The sequence below is a fragment of the Sitophilus oryzae genome, unplaced genomic scaffold, assembly GCF_002938485.1.
Source record: "Sitophilus oryzae breed Bouriz unplaced genomic scaffold, Soryzae_2.0 scaffold_357_pilon_pilon, whole genome shotgun sequence".
Classification (NCBI taxonomy): Eukaryota; Metazoa; Arthropoda; class Insecta; order Coleoptera; family Curculionidae; genus Sitophilus; species Sitophilus oryzae.
In genome coordinates this window covers 910433-934626 of record NW_022146926.1, presented here as the reverse complement: position 1 = coordinate 934626, position 24194 = coordinate 910433, and the positions used below count along the sequence as shown (strand labels likewise).

General features: G+C 32.9%; 1 protein-coding gene across 5 annotated transcripts in view; it reads left to right on the top strand.

Moving 5' to 3' along the window:
• Positions 1–24194, top strand: part of LOC115884782 (protein hu-li tai shao) — a 128171-nt gene that overhangs the window by 92939 nt on the left and 11038 nt on the right. For all 5 annotated transcript variants that reach the window (XM_030903462.1, XM_030903461.1, XM_030903460.1 and 2 more), the window contains exons 5-9: positions 4097–4394; positions 10018–10254; positions 13784–13961; positions 17892–18018; positions 22018–22131. In XM_030903462.1, the coding sequence (XP_030759322.1) occupies positions 4097–4394; positions 10018–10254; positions 13784–13961; positions 17892–18018; positions 22018–22131 (954 nt within the window). The remainder of the gene's footprint in view (positions 1–4096; positions 4395–10017; positions 10255–13783; positions 13962–17891; positions 18019–22017; positions 22132–24194) is intronic.

Here is a 24194-nt window from a genome sequence, read left to right as displayed (position 1 = left end):
TACCTAGGTCGACTAAGGCCCGGTTGTACCAAAATAAATAGAACGAGAGTTCAACTGATCTGTTGGTCAAAGTTGAACTTGGATTGCGTTGCACCAACTCGCGTTCAGTAGAACGTCGATCAATATTTAGTTTCTTATGTCGGTATTGAATTTCACAGTAACTTTTGGAGTTTTTATATAAGTTGGCGTAAATGCTTTTAAAAGTTTGTTTTATTGATTGGCGGGTTCTCCCAAAATATAAATTATGGTACCTTTTTTCCTTTCTGTTGCCATAAAATACGACTTTTTAATACTTGTTCGCGGCTAACCGATTCGTTCATTTACTTTTTAGACGTTCTAGCTAATACATCTGTACATTATACATTATTTTTTATATTATATTATTATATAAAGTGAAATCTATATTTAGAGGGTATGTAAGGGGTTTAACAAAAAAATTAACAGATTGGAGTAGTTCAAAAATTGAACTCGCTGAGCTTCAAAAGAAATGTTTCCTAGAGCAGCACAATTTAAAAATGTCTCAAATGCAAGAAAAGCATGAAGCCTTTATGAGGCAGCAAGAAAGGGAGCATGATGAGAGAATTCAGTTTTTAAAATTTAGCAAGGAACTAATAAAAAAATAATTGACCAATAAATACTCTGTAAATATATAATTATTAAAAAATATTATATAAACACTTAAAACACAATATATATGAATTTTGAAAATATGCATATTATTTACTATCGTTTTATTTCTTTTACATATTACATATCTAGTACAAACAACAAGTATACTGAATTGTATTAATTTAATATCATTTATTAATTATTGGTTATTTAATTATCTACTTATAATCAGAATTATCAAAAATATAAAAATAATCCTATACATACAATAAAAAATATTATATACATAAATCAAAATATATACAAGAGTATGTAATGGTAATTATAATCACAATTTAATTAATTAACAAGTTATTTTGACTTTAAAACATTAAGACATTTCAAGAATGTTTTAGTAAAATAATATTGAAACATTTTCTGGACGTAAATAATTAGTTCTAGATGTAAATAATTAATACTCAGCAATATATTCTATATCGTAAAATAACATATTTACAGTGATTCAAAATATTCATTAATTAAACTATATCTAACACTATTATTTATACCACCCAAGTCATTTGGAACATGCTCTCCTATATTATTTCCGCTTCAATTTCATCAGTTACTAATGGTGTTGGATCTGCAAATTGACACGCTATGTTATGAAGAACAGCAGCGGAAACCACTATTGCTTCTACTTTATCAACATTTAAACGGATTCCTGTCGCTAATATAGGAAATCTTCTTTTTAGTACACCAAAACACCTTTCTATTGGGTTTCTTGTTCTTATCTGAGCTTCGTTAAATAAGTTTTCAGCCCTCGTTGTTGGATTCGCCAAAGGGGTTATTAGGTTTGGTTTGGTTTGGTTTTACTCCATACCCACTGTCCCCTAGTAATAAATTATTTCCATATACTCCATTTTCAAACTCAGCCTTTACTCTAGAATTTCTAAAAATCATTGAATCATGTGTAGCACCAGGCCATCTACACACAATGTTAGATATTTTCAAATCGCTGTCACAAATTGCTTGGACATTAAATGAAAAAAATCCTTTCCAATTGCGGTAATTCTCTGTATTTGCCCCTCCAGGAGATTGTATCTTCACATGCGTACAATCAACTGCTCCTATGCATCTTGGAAAGCGACAAATATTATAAAATCGTTGTGCCTTTGAATTTCTATCTTCCACTCCCATTGGCATTTTAATAAAGTCCTTGCTTAAAGATGCTACAGCTCTAGTTACTTTTGTAATCACGCGGCTCGTAGTAGACTTGTCTACACCAGGGGGGTGACAGTAAACCGGAAAATTGGAAACAGTTGTGGCGCGGTTCTACCCAGGCAGAAAGCATGACCTTCTAGACTGTCCTAGACAAAAATATGAATATTTCTATATGATTTCTGTCAATTTCTGCTACGGAACATTTTTATGCACGTCGACGTCCTGTTCTTTTGTCTTTTGTCTGTGTGTCAGCGTCAGCTCCCGAGGCCTCTGGCAAGGTCGGGCGCCATTTTAATTTTTGCCGTTTAGATTTGATTGGAAGTTTGTTTCTGATATTTCGGCTGAAATTTATAAGTACAAAAGATGTTTTTTTTGATATAAAGTTCCTTGTTAACACTTTAATAAAGTATATATGATATTAATTACATGAAGCAAATGATGAAATCGACGTTCCTGCGTGTAGGTATGGGCCATATTATATGTAAAAATAGGTAATATATTAACGTTTTTTATATTTTTTAGCTTTAAACCCAAGGATCTTGGGATATTCTTTGCCAAGGATTTTTCCGTATCTCTACTTTAAAGACTGATAGGTGATTTTGAGCAATTGAAAGCAAGTTATACAAGGTAAATTATGATTATTGAACTATTATTAGCCTACATTAATTTTCTACAAGATGAACAGAAATGCGTAATTACATATCACATAGGTACCTATTATGTATTTTCATAGCAATAATGCATGTAGATTATTTTTAAATGTAGTTTTTAATGTAGTTTTTCCTTTCATGTATGTAGATTATTTTAAAATACAAATGAGGTATTAGATGTATAACGTATCATATTTTTTATTCATTTTATTTTCATTCAAGTCCTGTTTGATTTAATTCAAAAGTCTTATGTACCTATATTTATGTTTTTTACATATTTTTTTGATTCCAGGTTTTGTGTGGGTTCCGGTTGCCTTTTTCCTGCTTCCAGTTATTTAGTTTTATGCCCGTGAAGCTGTGAAACATTTATTTATCTTCAAGTTTCTGTAAAGTCAATGCACTGTTACTTTACTAATTCACTTTAACCACAGCATCTCTGATATTATTTAAATATTTGATATTGATACAGTAGTTTATTGGTTTATAGCTCTTTAATTGTGTTGATTTGCATATTTATATTGTTCTAAATTCCAAATAAATATTTTGAGTAATTTTGTTGTATTATTTACTACTAGAAAGAGTAAAAAGGTATATTAACCCTCATTTAAACTCCTGAACAGCCCGCCATTAAAACCGGAAACGGAAATAAATTTCATAAAATTGAAATTGTCATGTCTATGTCATGTCAAATGTCCCAGCCGCCATATCTGAAAATTAGTTACCCAGGCAGCCACGCTGTTTCCATAATTTAACATTGACTTGACACTTCTTCTTGTATTTATTATTTTATGGTCTACACCACTGATATCACCAACACTTTGTAGAAAACATCCTGTTGCTAAGAACCGTAATGTGATAAATACCATGTCAGCTGGTGTTAAAGCATGATTTCTAAAAATAAAAGCTTAAATAAGATACAGTAAATATACATAATTAAACTTACTTGTTTGTTTTAGATGCAATTAAACCGGAAATTTCCTCTATTAAATAATTCCCAATAGGTTTAGCAAGTCGAAATCTTTTTTAAAATCCACGTCATTCCATTTTTCGAAATTGTTTGGTCGAAATCGTACTGTTTGTTGTCTCCTTAGCCGTTCATGTTGTCTCACTAATTCTAAAAAGTCTTCGTCTTCAGTTAATTCACCTAATAAAGGATCCATTACGAAAAATCTTAAAAACAATAACAAAACGATAATCAAAACAACGAAAAGAGGAATATGTCAAATAATAAGGTTATGTCTACCTTTGAACGACGCTTGAACCGCCTAATGTCACCGTTCAGTTGACCGGGCAATTTGAACGGCGTTCAGGCTTGGTACAACGCATTTTTTGCTTTGATCGTCGTTCACAGCTGATCTGTCGGTGAACTTCGTTGGTACAACCGGGCCTTAGGCTTAAATGATTACTTGGAATTCACAATCCTGAGGTAATAATTGGCGGTTGAAGCGTAGTGCTAGCCACATTACCTTCCTTGTATACCGAAGGCGTTAAACGCTATATACGGGAGCTATTATTATTATAACTTTAAAACACCCTGTGCAATAATATCGTGTGTAAATTTTTCTAAAATATAATTTTACAGCACCAACCAAGCGAATTGAATAGATATTTTAATACAGTCCTTTTTTTTCTAGGGAAACGTTTTGGAACAGGGCACCACCAATTTCTCCGTCAACGTCAGCTCGTTCTCGTTGCACGCGGCGGTACACGCCGCCCGACCGGACATCCGTTGCATCATCCATGTGCACACTCCCTCCGTAGTTTCCGTATCGGCCCTCAAGCACGGCCTCCTGCCCTTGAGTCAGGAGAGCGTCGTTATCGGCGAGACCAGTACGCACCCTTATTTGGGCGGCCTGCTAGACACCGACGAGAAGGACAAGCTGGCGAGAAATTTGGGACCCATTAATAAGGTGCTATTATTGTCTAACCAAGGTTAGTAGTCCTAGTATAGTCTATAAAATCAATAATTTTGAATTTTGACCGTTATTTTTTACTAGCATGGCAAATATAAAATCCCTCTATCAAAAAAGTTACTGATATTCTTTAAATTGAGTGCCTGAACGAATCAGATAGGTAACTCTTTTTACTTTCGCGAAATAGAAAAGGAAAATAATAAAACAAGTGACAGTTCTTCCTCTTCTTGCAAAAATCAACACGAAATGTCATAATTGTCAAAAGTAAAATGTCATCAGTTTTTGACATTTCTAAATATCAGACCAATGCCGTCTCTAATAGAACAGCCTCGGAGCCAGATTTATGACGTCACTCTAGTTAGATAATGTTACATAATATGAATGTTTTTTGTTAAATTAGATCGATTTTCAAACCTCAAAATTTAGAATATATTTTAAATTTTACCCAGTATCTTATGTACCTATTCATTATTTGTATATTGTAAAACATTTGCTGCATTTGTATGGCTCATAGTTTATTTGCCAAAGTATTTATTACTATGAATAGGTATAATATATTGTATTTATTAACTGTATATTATGTGTATTTCATGTAAACTCTATCATTTTTAAGCTACAAACCAAAGATACGAGGAATAATTATTATGTTTTCCATGTATTCTACAACATATTTATTAATCGTAGTATCTAACTAGCGTGACGTCATAAATCTCGCTCCGATGCTGTTCTATTAGAGACGGCATTGGTCAGCATCAGTCAGCATGGCCGCAAGTTGCTAACATAATAAAATTAACACTAGAAAAGCCCGCGGGAACTGTCAAATTCAAAGTTATTCGTTTCACAGACTATATAAATTAATAAATTAATATTTATTGCAATAGAAATGCCGCATTTTCGCTTATGGCCATTTTATTGAAAAATCGCTTTTTATTCAAAATATGAGCCAGATAGGTATAGGAAAGCCTAATATAGTTTGAAAGAGCATTTAAATCTGCTTCAACTTATTTTAAAAAATACATAGTGTTGTATTTGAAATAACGAAGTTTTTATGTAAAATAAATATTTGAAATGGACCAGCAATGTTTGATACCCCTGTATAAATTTAAGGAAGCAATAACATTTTTTAGTAAAGTTTATTTCTCTGGCTTCAAAGTCAGCACAAGAATTAACTCTGAAAAGTAATGTACAGGGTGTTGACAAACTTTTTTATTATAGCGTGCATATTTAAATATTTTCAATATCTTAAAAACCAAAGCATTTAAGCATATTAAACACTTATAATAAATACCTTATTTTATGCTCAAGAATCCAAAAATGAAATAAAATACCGGGTGTTCCGTAAGAAAAAATATAACTTAGGTATGGATCTTAGTTCTGACACCCATTGGCATTTGAAAATAATTTTAAATTATGCACATTGCCTCTCTACATATACCCATAAAAATTTTTGTTTCTACATCTTTTCGTTTTCGTATAATCAACCGAGGCGAATGAGGTGCGCCACTCTGTAGAATCATAGAATTTTTTTTTATATTTACTTTTCTTAAATCTACTGGCCTTATACAGAGTTGTTCACCACATACGACACGGAGTATTGTGGTGAATGTATAGCTCCATTTCTCCAAGGGTATCAATGTTTTTAATACTAAATATTTAATGAAGTTTATTTATTGATCAGTTATTGTGTTGCAATAATAAAAATAATACTACCTTATACAGAGTGTCTAAAAATTTATTTTAAATAATTATTTGCTTCAAACGGCAATAACTTCTTTAATTTAAATAGAATGCCCCGTATATTTTAGGAGAATCAGATGCACAATTAAATTGTCTATCAAATTGTATTATACCATTTTTACCTATCTCTTCAAGTTTTCGTATAAAATGCATTTTCTTATAATTTAGACCTCATTTATCAATATATCAATGGAATATTGACATTTTAGATTGTTTTTAAAGCAACAAATGTACAAAATGTACAGACTAGTAATATTATCGTTTTTAGCAAAACGATAATATTACTAGCCCATTTGTATGCAAAAAGAAAACTATTTAAATCTTTATAAAAGAGTATACCATTAATTAAATATAACACCATTATTTGCGCCCATATACTAATTAATTACATACTTAATTGTGTTCGTTATTAAATTATTATAAATAAATGTGGATTTGAGTCAGAAATCAATATAATAATAAGTTATCAAATTAAAGTCTCTGTAGTTATAAATAAGCATTTATTAAAAAATGAAATATCATTTTTAAGGTGTTACTTTTTATCACACTGTCTAATGCCCATACAAAATTCAGTTTTTTAGTATTTGGAGCAATTATTATTAATCAAAGCAAACAGTCAGTTAATGTTGTTTGAATACTGGAATCATATTAACTGATCCTCTTTAACAAATATTTAAACAGTTTTTTTTTATTTTTTAATGAAATAAACGAATTATATCGACAATATTAGTATCTGTACTCTTTAAAAATTTGGTACATCTTCAAAAATAATCTAAAATATCAATAGTCCATGGGTATATTGATAAATAAGTTCTAAATTACAAGAAAATGCATTTTCTACGGAAACTTAAAGAGATATGTAAAAAATGGTATAATATAATTTGATAGACAATTAAACTGTGCATCTGATTCTCGTAAAATATACAGGGTGTTCCATTTAAATTAAACAAGTTATTGCCGTTTGAAGCTAATAATTATTTATTTAAAATAAATTTTTAGACACTTTGTATAAGGTAGTATTATTTTTATTATTGCAACACAATAACTGATCAGTAAATAAACTTCAGTAAATATTTAGTATTAAAAACTTTGATACCCTTGGAGAAATGAAGCCTTCAAATTTTTACTGCAATTTCACAAAATTGAAAATATTTCAAAAACGGTAAGGTTTAAGTATAATAAACCTTAATCAAATTTACCTTTATTTTAATCGTAGAAACTAAAAATGTAATAATATACAAGGTGTTCCATTTAAAAAAATACAACTTTGATATTTTTTACTTATTTGGGACACTCTGTATCTTGTAAAATTATTTTTAAATTGTACCTCTAATAGTCCTTCATCGAACCCAAAACTTACAATTTGGAAAAATCTCATCGTTTAGCGACAATACTCCGTGTCGTAAGTGGTGAACAACCCTGTATACATATAATACCAACCTTGATGTGTATCAGTGTCCTCTGGTTGTGTACTAGGAAGTAAATTTTCATGCATATTTTCATTGATAGGTTTGTAGGTTCTGAATAACGGTCTAGGTAAAGCATCTAGCCGTCAGCATCATTTATCAGCTCAGAATTAGAATTTAGAGTTATTTAAAGTTAGTAACTCGTATTTTCATTGGAAGACACACTCATATTTATTTCAAACCAATAATCAAGAGAATAATCCTATAATTTAATAAAATTCCCGTAAATCACTATAAATAATGAATAATAGACAAACATTTAAACAAAAACAGACCACACAAAACAAATTATTGGTTCGTAGTAGCACAGATTAGGTATCCTATAAGTATACAGATAAAAATCTTCTCCCTAATTCGTGGTACGAAAATTGTTTTTTATGACGATGTGCAAACGAGTCAAATTTCCTGTGGGCAAAAATAAACTCCCGTAAAATAACAATAAACAGCGTAATAGAGAGATATCGCTAAACCGAATAGCGTGCATGAACGTTAATAAGGCCAGGTGTTATTTCCTTTACGTGAGGTGGTATTAACTCTCTTCATTTAGAGTTATCGGATCGGAAAGAATTCTGATCGCGTCGCGTCCGCTATTTAAACTTTGAATTTAAAACTTTGAAATTGTTTTGTTTAATAGGTATTTTAAAACTAAAGGGCTAAAGTGCTTATTTCCAGTGCTTTATTGTTCAACGTCTGCCAGTGGGTTTAGGGCAACAGGCAACAAATTCTCTTAGAAGGACTAAGTCGTCATCTGCTGTAAACCTAAGACTCTTTATAGGTTCTTTAGTATTGGAAGAGGTGGAATCTACATATTTTGGGCCATATTTATTTAATTAAAACTAATTCCAGCTACTTAAATATCAAATTACCTAATAAAACTAAAGCAATAATTCAAAACAATTCAAACATAACTTAAAATAAAAGATCTCGCCGGCCGGCTCCGGTTGTCAAATACCCGCAACACATGCCCATTTAAGCAATTTTTAAACGTTATCAGAGGTTATTTAGAAAGAGCGCTTGGTGTAATTGATCCGCAAATTACGTCAGGCGGTAAAACGTTATTAGCGGGTGTTGCGTTAAAAATTGACTCGCGCATATCGTAACCATAAGGTACGCGTAAATACTGGATGACGCTATTCGGTTTTCCGATATCTCTCTAATAACTGTGCCGGTCAGGCGCTGTGCACAATTTTAGAGGCCATAAGTGGGCGTGCTATGTGCACAAACTAGTCACCTAACTAGTGCCCGATTCCGAAAATTGGAACCACGAAAAACAATAAAGAAAAAACAAAGATTCTAATCTGTATAATCTGTGGTAGTAGTCAGAGCTTTGAATAAGAAGACTAAGGAAGGAGCATATCAAAAATCTTAGGTACACCGCGATGGGCCTCAAATATGGCCGACTTAAATTCCGGTTTATCAGTGTCGTTCTAATTTTATTTAAAAAATGTAAAACTATGATGTAAGGTAGACGTGGGGTAGACTCAATAATTTGTTGTTTTATTTTACGTTGTGAATAAATGTTGGTAGTTATTAAAATTGTTATAAAAATATATAATTCTAATAAAAATAGATAAGTTATAATAAGTATTTATTAACACAAACATCCGATACGCTACTGAAGCAGGTAAGTCAAATTAACGTATCTAAATTCTTTTGACATTTAATCTTTGACAAGTAATAAATAAAAGCTAAAAATGCAAGAAAAATATATAATTTAGTTAATTTAAGTGAATTTCATAAATGATCGGTTTACTACACGTATGTATATTATATAGTCACTTACTAGCGAAAAGTTGTTCCATTATTTCACCCAATTTTTGCCGAGATCTACCGCACGCTACACAACCAACTATTTTAGAGTCTTTTTCGATAAATCGCGATAGTGTCAGTGTTAATTTAAGTTCTGCCACAATTTCCATCTAGATTTACTACCTTTATACAACTATCAGTAGTAGAATAAATAATAAATAACATAAAATAAGCTCCGTAAAGACTGACAAACCCACAAAATTTCAAATCAAATTCAGATGTGTCAAATGAATCGTCAAACAACTGTCAAGGATCCCCACCCTAGAGAGCTTTTATGGTGGCTTTTCCGCCCACCATGCATGAATACATGGATAGCATTATGCTCCTTCCTTAGTCTTCTTATTCAAAGAGTCAGAGATAGAGATAGTAATATTTTTGTGTAATGGCCACAGCTGCCAGGGCTATCCGGTCGGGTGATAAAATTATCGTTTTTTAATAAAAATTAATTTTGTTCTATTAAATTATAAAGCTATAATACTATACGGTTTTATATTAACTCTAATTTTGTTGAAGTTTATAAAAAGCATTCATGAAAAAATATATATCCTTCAAATCTTTCAATTTAATAGTTGTTAGTAAAGTACACACACGCTTGTTTTTTATCTATTAAATTTGTTTTTATTGTTGCAGGTGCTCTATGTTGTGGCGATACAATCGAGGAAGCATTCTTCAACGCGAAAAATACCGTCCTAGCATCCGAATCGCAGCTCAAACTTCTTCCTGTAGGATTAGACAATCTAGTGTTGCTAAACGATGAAGCTCGTAAGAAAATATATGATGCAGCTCATAGAGCGCCTGAGAGCACACCCAGGCCGGACCAGCCGTCTCTCTTGGAAGCCAAAGTGGAACGAAAGTGGAGAGTAGGAGGTAAATATCAGTGTATATAGGCTTGGTGCATATCAGTTGATTTCAACAAATTCCGACCGCAGCGCTTCAACGGCAGAAATCAGAAATTATCAGTACACAATTCATGTTAATCGCATTAAAATAATATTGAAATCGTGGCTTTGTCATAATATTTAAGTATTTTAGTTTTTTGCTAGTGAAGTTACCCAAGTAGCATCTATCTGACTTCGAACTAAATCTGACCCGAAGCGACGTCAGACATTGTGCAAATTTAGGTCGGGTGCTGGTGATACGACTGGTGACGTCGCTTTCCTATTAAAAGTGACGTTGGATCCGAGTCGGTAAATCCAACGATCTGTCGACGTACAAAATAACAACGTACCATTTTTATTAATTTCCCAACGTCGTTCCAACGTTGGCTTGCACGACGCACCTATACTTGAACTAGCCCAACGTCTACCCGTTATCCGAATAGGATACGTCTCACTGATAATCCCTAAAGTAGCGTCTAATTATATTTTGTTGTATTTTATGTTCATATTTTTAACCTAATTTACGTATCTCTATTTACGTCCGTAAATACAACCAAAACCATCTATATTGTCTAATGACAATAGTAATGACTATAATGTCGTTAGACAATATAGATGGCTTTGATACAACCCATTAAGTAGCATTTGCGGCCTAATAAACATCATGAACATAACCTAATAAAAAGTTTTTGTAAACAAACTTAATTTTTTTTATTATGCTTAAAAAACACTAAAAAGGCATTTAGACATTCATCTACATTTTACAGAAAGAGGTCGAGGCTTTTGCAAAATAATAATAGTGGTAGTGATGTCTTCCCTCCGCCCACGAATGCTTTTTATCCAGAAGAGATGCTGCATTACACTGGTGCATCTTAATTTCATTTTTTAGCTTAGGAAACCAGCAGACCCCATCCTCCTCCCACATGTGAGGTACTGGTTCCAATTCTTTTAAATTTTGTATATACTATCTTAAAAAAGTGGCTGCCCATTGTTTTAAAGAGAAAACAAAAACTAAAATATAGTTGCACAAATCCACAAATCACTGATACGCAAAGTGAGGTTATGTGGCGTACGTTGGAATTATATACGTCATAATACGATTGCCGGTCGTCCGGTTTGATGACTTCGGTCGTGTGAGAAGACTAATGTTGGAGACCCGGTCGGAATTGGTATATTGGTAGTTCATATTAAATCGAACACAGAAATCCGCCATTCTTAACTGGTATCCGATTGTCAGCCATTTTAAAATCGTTTTTTGTTTTTAAAATTTATATTCACATTCCGATTTCTAGTAGAATAATATTGATAAGGCTGAGTTTGGGGGGAACCACAGTACAGTTTTATGATTAAACCAGCTAGAAAATAAAAAAAATATTTTGCGAGTTACTTTTTTATAGATATTTTTATTTCATAGATCTACCTACTTTTGAAGGCGCTCGTTGTTTTCCGGAGTATTTTAATCAGATATATCAAAAAAGTGACTTCCGTTGACAAAACTGATGTCTGGATTAATGATTCAGAATTATTATAATATGAAATTAGATAGGCACTTATAGTTCTATTCTAGGAGTGATTATGAATCCATTTGTAATTAGGTAGTTTGGTTAGATTTTTATGTATTCTTGGTAGCGAATATGAAACCAAATGTAACGTAAGTGCTTAGCGACGAATTTTAAGTGACTAAAATCCAACGTAATATGACGTTGGTAATTGGTAGAATTACATTCCCTATTAGGTCAGATACCGACGTCGAGGCGACCCGAATCTGTATCCCCCATTTAGGTGCAAATAAGGGTCGTCAGGCGGTCGAACCGACGTTGGTACCCGACGTCGGGTTTATTGAACGCGACGTATACCCGACGTTAGATAACGTCCAAATGCTACTTGGGTATTAAGGCTATAAAATACTCAGGTACGAAGTTTGTATGATGTAACGCTGTTTCGGGTAGTAAAAAATAAATGAAAATGAATTCGAACTCGACAAATCGACAACTATGATGATCCCTTCCCCGACACAAACGGTACATTGTGAGACAGGATTGTAGAGAGAAACAATCCCTATAACATAGGATACAACATTTTAATGAACAGTGCTTTCCATAAAATCAATAAAATGAAAAATATACCAAATAATATACATGTACTGATTTCTTTCGAAAATCGCCAACTATGAAACTATGAACCCTTCCCGGACTCAAACGGTACATTGTGAGACAGGAAATTGTAGAGAGAAACAAGCCCTATAACATAGGATACAACATTTTAATGTACAGTGCTTTCCATAAAATCAATAACATGAAAAATATACGAAATAATATACATGTACTGATTTCTTTCGAAAATCGACAACTATGAAACAATGATCCCTGCCCCGACACAAACGGTACGTTGTGAGACAGGAAATTGTAGAGAGAAACAAGCCCTATAACATAGGATATAACATGTTAATGAACAGTGCTTTCCATACAATCAATAAAATGAAAAATAAACGAAATAATATACATGTACTGATTTCTTTCGAAAATCGACAACTATGAAACTATGATCCCTTCCCCGACACAAGTGTAAATTGTGACAATTTCAAATGTTAATAAAATTGGCAAAAAATATTAACACGCAAAGGAGAGCGTAATTAGGGCGTTCTTAGGTGCAATAACATTCAATAACTCAACTTTCCCGGATATTCAACTCTCCCGAAACAACATTTTATAGCTTCATAGTTTCTCACACCGATATGATCAAAAGCAAAAATGGATTCAAGCAGTTCAATGAAACAAGTGAGTAAAAGTGCTCGTTACATAATCAAAAAATTAAATAGACATATACTATGAGAGGATAAAATATAATTTGCAATATTAATGGTATACTTTTTTAATTGACTAGTGATTAAATGTTTTATGAACATCTAAAATTATAATTATGTACCTTTAAAAAATGTCGTTATAGCCTAAATAGCCCCAATTATGACCCCACTGACAAAACCGGCGATTAAAACTATGCTCGCTACCATAGTTGAACTCGAGTAAAAAGTTTTTTTAGCTGAAATAATAAATTACAATACAAGTTAGACCTTCCGATGATATCAAAATATTTATCTTTTTATTTTTGTGTTTAGAATTTCCATAAATTATAGTTTCTAACACTTTTAGAATAATTATATACTAATTTTTTCATTTACTTGCCATTTAAACCCGCGTATTTGTATATATTCGTTATTTGGGATATTCTCCGACCGTGGCAGCACCGGCGGAGAATGCACCAAGCCTATAGCAGCGCCCTACAACGGATGCGCTCCAAAACAATTACAATTATTAAGTTTTGGCGGCAAGCCGAGTATTCCAATCTAAATTTGTTTCTTTTATCTATGGGTGTTTTTTGACATGTTTTGACTTATTTAAATTGACAGCTTTCATTTCCAAGTCAAATCTGACCCCGTTTTTTTCGATTGTATAGTATTTTAAGTCGCAGTGCCATCTTAATCAACGGTTTTTAACTTTAACGGAATTTACGAATTTCAGGCATTGAATTTGAGGCGTTGATGCGCATGATGGACAATGCTGGGTTCCGCACAGGCTACATATATAGGCATCCGTTAGTGAAAGGAGAACCACCAAAACCAAGGAACGATGTTGAAGTACCTCCAGCTGTTTCATCACTTGGATATTTACTGGAGGAAGAGGAGTTGTACAGACAAGGGTTAGTATGAAAATAATATCTTTATTATTCTCAATAAAATCATGGTTATTTCTTTGGTTTTTTGAGTATTCTTCCAACTTTTATTTGTGTTTTTAATAAATTCGATTGGAGCAACTGTTAAAAAGTTCTTAAAATAAGAATTCTACAACAAGATTGTCTTGACTTTTTATATACATATACACTATCAGACAAATGTAGAGAAACTTTTTAAAGCTCGTCGGATTTCAGAAACCTCAAATATTTAATGTAATGTTTGTTTTAATCATATTCCCTTTGCAGGGTCATAAAGAAACCAACATAAAAATTGATCATACTTAGTAATTTGCAAGGTGAAAACTGGTGATATTCTGATTTACATTTTTACTAAATATGCCACGCTGAAAATATTATTTGTCTTTGTGAAAAAATAATCAACGCACATCGGAATGGTGTACGGCAAATGGACATAAGCACAATGTTTAATTTGCATAAGTCTGTCATTAGCAGAACGATTTCCAGTATCAAAACTCGCAATTCCTTAGAAACTATTAAAAAAAGTGGTCGGCCCAGGAAAAAAAATTGAAATGGTAATTAAAAAAATCGCCTTAACTAATCCGCAAAAATCGGCAAATCAAATTTTGAGTGAACTACCTGGTGTCAGTATAAGTTCTAGGACCATGCAAAGAAGGGCAGGATTATTTAGCAGAAGAGCAGCCAAAAAAATACTCATCGGTAAGAAGAACTAGAAGGCCCGACTTACCTTTGCAAAAAAATACTTGCACTGGTCGACGAATGACTGGAAAAAGGTCCTGTTTTCAGACGAAAGCAAATTCATTATATTTGGATCCGATGGCATATCATGGATACATCGCCCAGAAGGGAGAAGATTTGATCCAAAGTATACCAAGGCCACCGTAAAGCATGGTGGTGGATCTTGCATGGTGTGGGGATGCTTCTCTGGCTATGGAATGGGACAACTGCATGTAATAGAACTAAGTAACTCTACTAAGCATTACAAGAAGCAGTCTAGCGATGGGATATATACCAACCACATGGAGAAGAGCAAAAGTAATGTTCATACCCAAAATAGGCAAAACTGACTGGACAAATCCCAAGTCATTTAGGCCTATTAGTATCACATCGTTCATACTAAAAACGCTGGAGAAAGTAGTTGACAACCATATTGGAGAAAATCATCTAAAGGTTAAACCACTGCATGATAGTCAGCATGCATATAGAACGGGCAGATCCACAGAAACTTCTCTGTACCAATTAACGGAGCTAATACAGACAAGTCTGGATAGCAAAGAAACAGCAATTTGTGCCTTCTTGGATATTGCGGGGGCGTTTGACAATATACCACATAAGGTGGTCAGGCGATCTCTAGAAACAAGAGGGGTGAACAGAACTATTATTCGCTGGTTTTGGGAAATGCTGTCAACACGAACAGCAGAGGCTCAGATGGGCACCAAAATTGTAGCTGTTAAAACAACGCAAGGAACTCCACAAGGTGGAGTAACCTCCCCCTTTGCTGTGGAGCTTGGTGGTGGATGAACTACTAGATGAATTAACTCTAGCGGGAATACACTGCATTGGGTATGCAGATGACATAGTCATGATCGCTCGGGGAAACATGAAGGCACCTTTGTGTGATATTATCCAAAGAGGACTCCGTATCACTGAGAGATGGTGTAGGACTGTCGGGCTGAGTATCAACTCAGACAAAACCGCGATAGTGCCATTCACCAGAAGGCGAAGTCTGAAAAACTTGAAAAGAATCCAACTAGATAGAAAGGAAATACTGCCAACCCAGGAAGTTAAATACCTGGGAATAACCCTGGACAGTAAACTCCTGTGGAACAGGCATATTAAGAACACTACCAGCAAAGCCATAAAGGCTCTCATGATTATGCAGAAGACTGGCCGGAAATAGATGGGGCTGCTCCCCTAACATTTTGCGCTGGATGTATACCATGATAGTAAGACCCATGATTACTTATGGAGCAGTTGCCTGGTACACAAAACTAGAGCAACGGACGGCAAGGCTAAACCTATGCAAAGTCCAAAGACTAGCATGTGTTTGCATCACAGGAGCCATGAGAACCTGTCCAACAGCAGCAATGGAGGCCATTCTAGATCTAACACCACTGCACATTGTCATTGGTAGATATGCCAATGCGACAATGATTAGAATGGTCACTAACGGAATTAGTACTGGGAGAATTGTCAGATCAGGGGCTTGGAACACCCTCAAAAAGGAAATACCACTCCTGCAACTCCCAGTGGACGATATGCCAAGAACGTACAACTTTGACAAACATGTCAATGTAGTATTGAGCAACCATAACTTGGTATACTGATGCTTCCAAAACCAATACGGGAACAGGGATCGGAGTGTTTGGGCCGAGAGCTAATTACTCCGAACCAATGGGCACTTACCCTAGTATCCTACAGGCAGAAATCTACGCTATCGAGAGATGCGTACAACTTATCTTAGATAGGAACTATCGGAACAAGAAATAGCCATCTGGTCTGATAGTCAAGCAGCGTTAAAAGCGATCAACTCAGTATCAATCAATTCGAAATTGGTCAAAGAATGCATAGAGAAGCTGAATAAATTAGGCAAAGAAAACAAAGTCCTCCTACTCTGGGTGCCTGCTCACCAAGGGATAGAAGGCAATAAAAAAGCAAATAATCTAGCTAGGAAAGGAGCGAACATTCCACTAACTAGACCAGAACCGTTCTGCTTTCCAAGTGGTAACCAACTCAAGGCAGAACTCAAGAACTTAGAAGATTCCATCCGCAACCTGGAATGGAAATCTTGCAACGGTCTAAGACACTCGAATAAGTTTCTGAGGGCTTATGATCAAGAAAAATCACAGATCTTCCTGGGTTTAAGTAAGAACAATCTTCGGATTGTCACGGCGTTTTTAACAGGACACTGTCTCCTCAATGAACAGCTCAGTAGATTGAAACTAAGAAGAAACGGCGAATGCAGATTCTGTGGGGAAGATGGGGAAACACCAGTACACCTCATCACTGAGTGCGCCGAGACGACAACCATTCGTGCCATGAATTTTGGTACGACTGATATTGGAGATGGAGAACTACCCTCTATAAAACCGTCCCAGATACTGGCTTTTGTCAAAGCCCTGGGACTGTATGATGAGTTATGATTCAAGAAAGGGGGACACAATGGATCTGTAAGGTCGAAGTGATTAACCCCCCTCCCACTCATTCTAAATTCTTCTAAAAAAAATTCTAAATGTAATAGAAGGAACAATGGATCGATTTATGTATTTGGACATCTGAAAAAAAGTGATGATTTCTTTTGTTGATGATAATTTGCCTTTAACCTGGATATTTCAGCAAGATAATGAGCCAAAACATAAATCGAAAGTCTTACAAGAATCGTTTTTGTCTGAACAAATTAGGGTTATGGATTTTCCTGCCCAAAGTCCAGACCTTAACCCCATTGAAAACCTGTGGGAGGAACTAGATCGCCGGAAGACGAAGTGACATTAGCAATAAGAAAGATTTGATAAGAATTTTGAAAGAGCCTGGAATTATTATTATATATTGGAGTCCATGCCAAAGCGATGTCGTGAAGTTATAGCTAATCATGGTTACTCTACCCATTATTAATTTTATAATGTTAGCAACAACTATGTACTTGTAATTTTTATATTAATTTTTAGTTTCTCTATTTTTGTCCCTATACTTTTTTATTTAACTGAATAAAATATTAAGTTTTCGTGAGACATACGATTATTTCATTTAAATAAGAACTATTTAAGTATCTGTAGTTTTAACGATGCATAAAATGGACTCAGTCCCTGCGTTAACCAAAAAGACACAATTTTAAAAAGTTTCTCTACTTTTGTCTGATAGTGTATCCTTTTATTTGTCTGATATTTCTTTTATTAAACAAATATTTTTTTTACATTCTAGGTTGTGGAGAAAATTAGAAGGTGGTCGTAAGGGCCACGATCGTAGTCGTTGGTTGAATTCACCAAATGTGTATCAGAAAGTTGAGATCCTGGAAACAGGCACTCCAGACCCCAAGAAAATCACTAAGGTAGAAATTATAAAATTTGAGAATAAAGAATAAGCTTTTGCTTCTACTAAAATTAATTCCTTCAAAGTCACAATAGTAGTACCTACTTTATTAAAAATATATTTAGAATAGTATTTCATATAACGTGGTAAAATTGATATTAAAAAAATATGCCGATATGATATCATCTAATATTAAGTTTAAAATAGTTGGGTATTTTCTATTGAATTAGTTAAGGGGTAAAATATCCCAAACCAGTGATTAGATACATTTGTAGTTTTCAAAAATAATATTTGCTTCAAACTTACATAATTGTTTTACAATGGGATAAAATTATTTATTTTTTTTTTGGGAAATTTGTGTACTTATTCATTCCATTTTAATGCAAAAAGAGTTCGCGTGTATTTTGAGAATATAATATATAAAAGAAATATAATTGGTGTTAAATAATATTAATATCAGCATGTTCTAATAATTATCTTAACATTATTGAATAGAGTTTGCCCCAATGTTCAGCAAAAATTACCTTAGGGTCTATACAGGGTTGTTCACCACATACGACACGGAGTATTGCAGCTAAACGATGAGATTTTTACAAGTCGTAAGTTTGGGGTTCGTTGAAGGACTATTAGAGCTACAGTTTAAAAATATTTTTACAAGATACAGAGTGTCCCAAATAAATAAAAAATATCAAAGTTGTATTTTTTTAAATGGAACACCCTGTATATTATTGCATTTTTAGTTTCTACGATTAAAATAAAGGTAAATTTGATTAAGGTTTATTATACTTAAACCTTACCGTTTTTGAAATATTTTCAATTTTGTGAAATTGCAGTAAAAATTTTAAAGCTTCATTTCTGCAAGGGTATCAATGTTTTTAATACTAAATATTTAATGAAGTTTATTTATTGATCAGTTATTGTGTTGCAATAATAAAAATAATACTACCTTATACAGAGTGTCTAAAAAATTATTTTAAATAATTATTAGCTTCAAACGGCAATAACTTCTTTAATTTAAATGGAATGCCCTGTATATTTTAGGAGAATCAGATGCACAATTAAATTGTCTATCAAATTGTATTATACCATTTTTTACCTATCCCTTCAAGTTTTCGTAGAAAATGCATTTTCTTATAATTTAGACCTCATTTATCAATATATCAATGGAATATTGACATTTTAGATTGTTTTTAAAGCAACAAATGTACAAAATGTACAGACTAGTAATATTATCGTTTTTAGCAAAACGATAATATTACTAGCCCATTTGTATGCAAAAAGAAAACTATTTAAATCTTTATAAAAGAGTATACCATTAATTAAATATAACACCATTATTTCCGCCCATATACTAATTAATTACATACTTAATTGTGTTCGTTAATAAATTATTATAAATAAATGTGGATTTGAGTCAGAAATCAATATAATAATAACTTATCAAATTAAAGTCTCTGTTGTTATAAATAAGCATTTATTAAAAAATGAAATATCATTTTTAAGGTGTTACTTTTTATCACACTGTCTAATGCCCATACAAAATCCAGTTTTTTAGTATTTGGAGCAATTATTATTAATCAACGCAAACAGTCAGTTAATGTAGTTTGAATACTGGAATCACAGCTGGAATCATATTAATTGATCCTCTTTAACAAATATTTAAACAGTTTTTTTTATTTTTTAATGAAATAAACGAATTATATCGACAATATTAGTATCTGTACTCTTTAAAAATTTAGTACATCTTTAAAAATAATCTAAAATGTCAATAGTCCATGGGTATATTGATAAATAGGTTCTAAATTACAAGAAAATGCATTTTCTACGGAAACTTAAAGAGATAGGTCAAAAATGGTATAATATAATTTGATAGACAATTAAATTGTGCATCTGACTCTCGTAAAATATACAGGGTGTTCCATTTAAATTAAACAAGTTATTGCCGTTTGAAGCTAATAATTATTTAAAATAAATGTTTAGACACTCTGTATAAGGTAGTATTATTTTTATTATTGCAACACAATAACTGATCAGTAAATAAACTTCAGTAAATATTTAGTATTAAAAACTTTGATACCCTTGGAGAAATGAAGCCTTAAAATTTTTACTGCAATTTCACAAAATTGAAAATATTTCAAAAACGGTAAGGTTTAAGTATAATAAATCTTAATCAAATGTACCTTTATTTTAATCGTAGAAACTAAAAATGTAATAATATACAGGGTGTTCCATTTAAAAAAAATACAACTTTGATATTTTTTACTTATTTGGGACACTCTATATCTTGTAAAAATATTTTTAAATTGTAGCTCTAATAGGCCTTCAACAAACCCAAAACTTACAATTTGTAAAAATCTAATCGTTTAGCTACAATACTCCGTGTCGTATGTGGTGAACAACCCTGTATATGGTTATTGGTGGCCATATGCATAATGAAGCACTTTTTAAATTATACCTAATATTATACAATTGTTTAAACATATTTTTAACAGTATTTGAATATTCATTCCTTGTAATGATATTTTAGTCCGTAAGTCTTTATTTAATCAGTATGATATTTTAAGACCAAATTTGTGTGTGCCATATATGCCTTTTGATATATTATAATACATCTTATTATGCTTATTTATACTCCGTACTTTATTTTTTAAAAGTAAGATGGCAATACTATCTAGTCTAGTTGTAGTTGGCAAATGTATGTATATTCAAAATATGTTGATGCTTAGCTTAAGCTTAATAAAAATAACAGAAATGAAGCATAATATCGTTTCTATTCCATTTTTCTTCCATATAACATCTTTGATATATCTCTATCGAATTTACTTACCTATTACTTATTATAAAAATGCTTTAATAGGTTGTGGGGCACCATTATCATCATAAATCAGATATGGAAAGGTCTTACTTGCAAAATTTCTGTATAAAAAATACAAATATGATCAAAAAGTTATATGATGAAGCAAGCTCCATATAATAGCATCAACAATGTTATGGGAAATATGTTAGTATTGTTTTAACTGCGAAAGTCAAAGCTCACTTGATCATAAAACTATTTGACTGTAAGGTATATGATATAAATGGTAACTTCTTTAATTAATTGCCAAAAATTTCGCAACAATGGGATTTTTTTATTATGGAGTTATTGAAAAAAGTATACTCACACGGAATTTCTTTAGCATGCTCAATAATAACAGCCAAAAATATTTCTCGTATTGGATATGTTAAAAAAATTTTACATGAAATTATATTTTAAAATTCGATAATAAAAAATCCTATATACTCCGAACTTTTTGGTACACCCTGTATAAATCTGTTCATATACCGATCTGGTCATCGAAACTGCGTGGTCTGGATTTTTACAAGACAGTGGTATAGACAGCTTAATGGAAAATCAAATATATTAAAATGAGATAAAAGTTAAGTTGATGCATTTCTTCTTGCGGTATTGCCGGATTTTGTATCAAAATTTCAAACCGCACAAGTAGGCGTTTATGAAAAATGTTGCATCTAGGGTTGGAACTTTATTTTTCACAATGTATAGCTGTCATAGATTATGTTTAGTTTAAATATTTTATCTCAAGTAGTATACATGAAAGTTTTTAAAATAGTTTTTTTTCTACACAAATTCTCCTACAAACGTACATTTTATTTTGTCTCTCTGTCTGTCAACCGGTCATTTATATTTATCTCTGTCGCATACATTAAAATACAGATCACGCAGGTGAAGTGACCAGGGCTACAAAATTTTGTGACGACAATATGTGCTAAAACAATCTTGAAAGTGTGCCCGCAATTTCGTCCCTTTGTCATTTGCAACTGTCAAATCAACAGCTTGCCTTTTTACACTGTGTTAACAGCAAAACCAGTACATTGATAACGTTTGTGACATTGCGGGAAACACAGGCACACCTTTAAAATTTAACTTGGTACATCATACACTTTACGAATTTTAAAACGGGCATTTGTATATTTCATAATTATTTATAAATATTCTGATGTGCTGGTTTTGCTGTTTCAGTGGGTAGCTGACGGATCTCCCAGTCATTCCAGTACTCCAGTACGAATAGATGCAGCATTACAGTTTGTGCCCCAGGGTACTAATCCAAAAGAGTTTAAAAAGAAACAGCAAGAGGTAAGCGTTCAGCTTTATTTAAGTAATACTGTTATTAATGTCATTGAAGATTTATTGTTTATTTATTATTTTTCATTAAAATTAAATTCTTTATATTAAGGGCTGGCAAAGGTTAGTTTTGGGTCGAGATTTCCGTATGTAAGAAGAGTATAATGCGTTTATAAGGTACTGAACAAAGAGAGAACAGTAAAAACGTTGCCAAACATGAAATACACCGAGAATCTGTGCACTTTTAGTAAAAATAAGTGGAATTGAGTTGGTGTTTGACAGTGGTCGCGCTATTAGAACTCTGAATTCAAAAATCGGTATCTCGAAATCCATTAGAAATAATTGATTGTAGTTTTTCTCAAAAACTTTCTTGATATTTCTGCTTTATTTTCTTCACAGACAGTATGTGAAAATCTTTACAAATAAAAAGTTACACGATTGCTGAAAATTGCTATGCACTAAAAGTAAATGGACGGGTTTTTTAAAATTTTTGAACGAAAAAAAACAAGCTTATCGAATTTTTCCGGACTTCAAAATAAAAAGTTTCAATATCTAAAGTGGTTCTTGAGTTATCGCGTGTTAAGCCGGGTCTCCACCAAAGCAACATTTGTCGGTATGTTGCTGAAAATTCAGTAAAGTCGTCGGCATTTTATGTCGCAGATTTAAGTCGCCGACTTTGTTTCATGTTTCGCTTGAGGAGCGGTACATCAATGAAAAATCGTGTCGACGACAATGTTTACAAACATGTCGAAAGACGTCTCCACCGATTCAACTCCTATCAGTAACTTTATCGGGTATATTTTGCCATTTGTACTCGTGTAGGTACAAGGCCAGAAGTTTGTTTTTGATTCTGTTGCTAAAAATAAATTTGGTGTGGAGTAATAAATGATAAAACAAGAAATCTGATTGAAAAATATCAAGCCCACCCCGAACTTTAGGACACTAAGCATACTTGGTATAAAAACAGAAATAGAAAGTATGATGCCTGGAATGATACAGTACGTCTGTCCGTTCTGTAGCTACGGGGTATCCGTGAGAGGGGAAACGATATTCTCTCGATGTTTTTCGTAAAAAATTAGACGACGCGTCCCAACAATAAAAAATCGACAAATTTGTAAGTAGCCAATAAAATGAGTGGGCGGAGCGATTTGCGGTGACGTACTCGTCAAGTCGCCGTATAAAATATATTGCTGTTTATTTAAATGTTTTTTGTCCGCATTCCTTTTATAGACACAGATCCTGGAACCAATCATTTGGAGCAATGATTCAAAGTCAGCTCAACTCATTCTTAGAAAATTCTTGAAACTACTTCTTATTTTATTGTGGAGCGGATTTAAGTCATCTATACAAAGATCAGTGAGCAAGTCTATATATAAGACTATATAAATTTCTCTTCCGGAGGCTAGGACGTATCCAAGAACGACGTTGCCGTCTGGCTTGATGACGCTCATTTCGCGAAATAATAAGGAAGGCAGCTGAGATTATAATTACATGCTCGTCGTTCCACATGTTGATAAACACTAAATAAACTTTCGCTCTTAAAATAGTCGAAAAATGAAGTCGAGCATCAATATTTCTTTGGTAGTGGTTAATATTTATGAAAATAGTAACAAAAGTTGATGACAATGTCGTCGACATATGTTGCTTTGGTGGAGACCCGGCTTTATGTGTTAAAAATTTGAGTTTTTAAATTATCCCGATTACTGACGTTTTCTCGTTATAAAAATATAGACACCCTTACGATATCCTTATAATTCTATTTTTTGCTTAGAAACATATCTAATGATTTTATCTAGTTATCTTTTCGAAAAGAAGGTCTTTTAAAAATAAGCGGTTTGCGATCGTGATTTTACTTGATAGGGAAAGGCGTACCGGAGAAATGTGGCAACGCCGTTAACAGCACACCGTCGCATTTCTCTCACTCCGACTTAATAAGATCCCTATGCGATTTACCTCAACACATGTAAATACCGACCCAAAAGTAAGAGTTTCCAGCACAGTATAAATATTTTTAAAGTTTGTAAGAAGTTCTCTTAAACGGTGACCAGCGTTCCAAAATGTGTACGCAATCAACT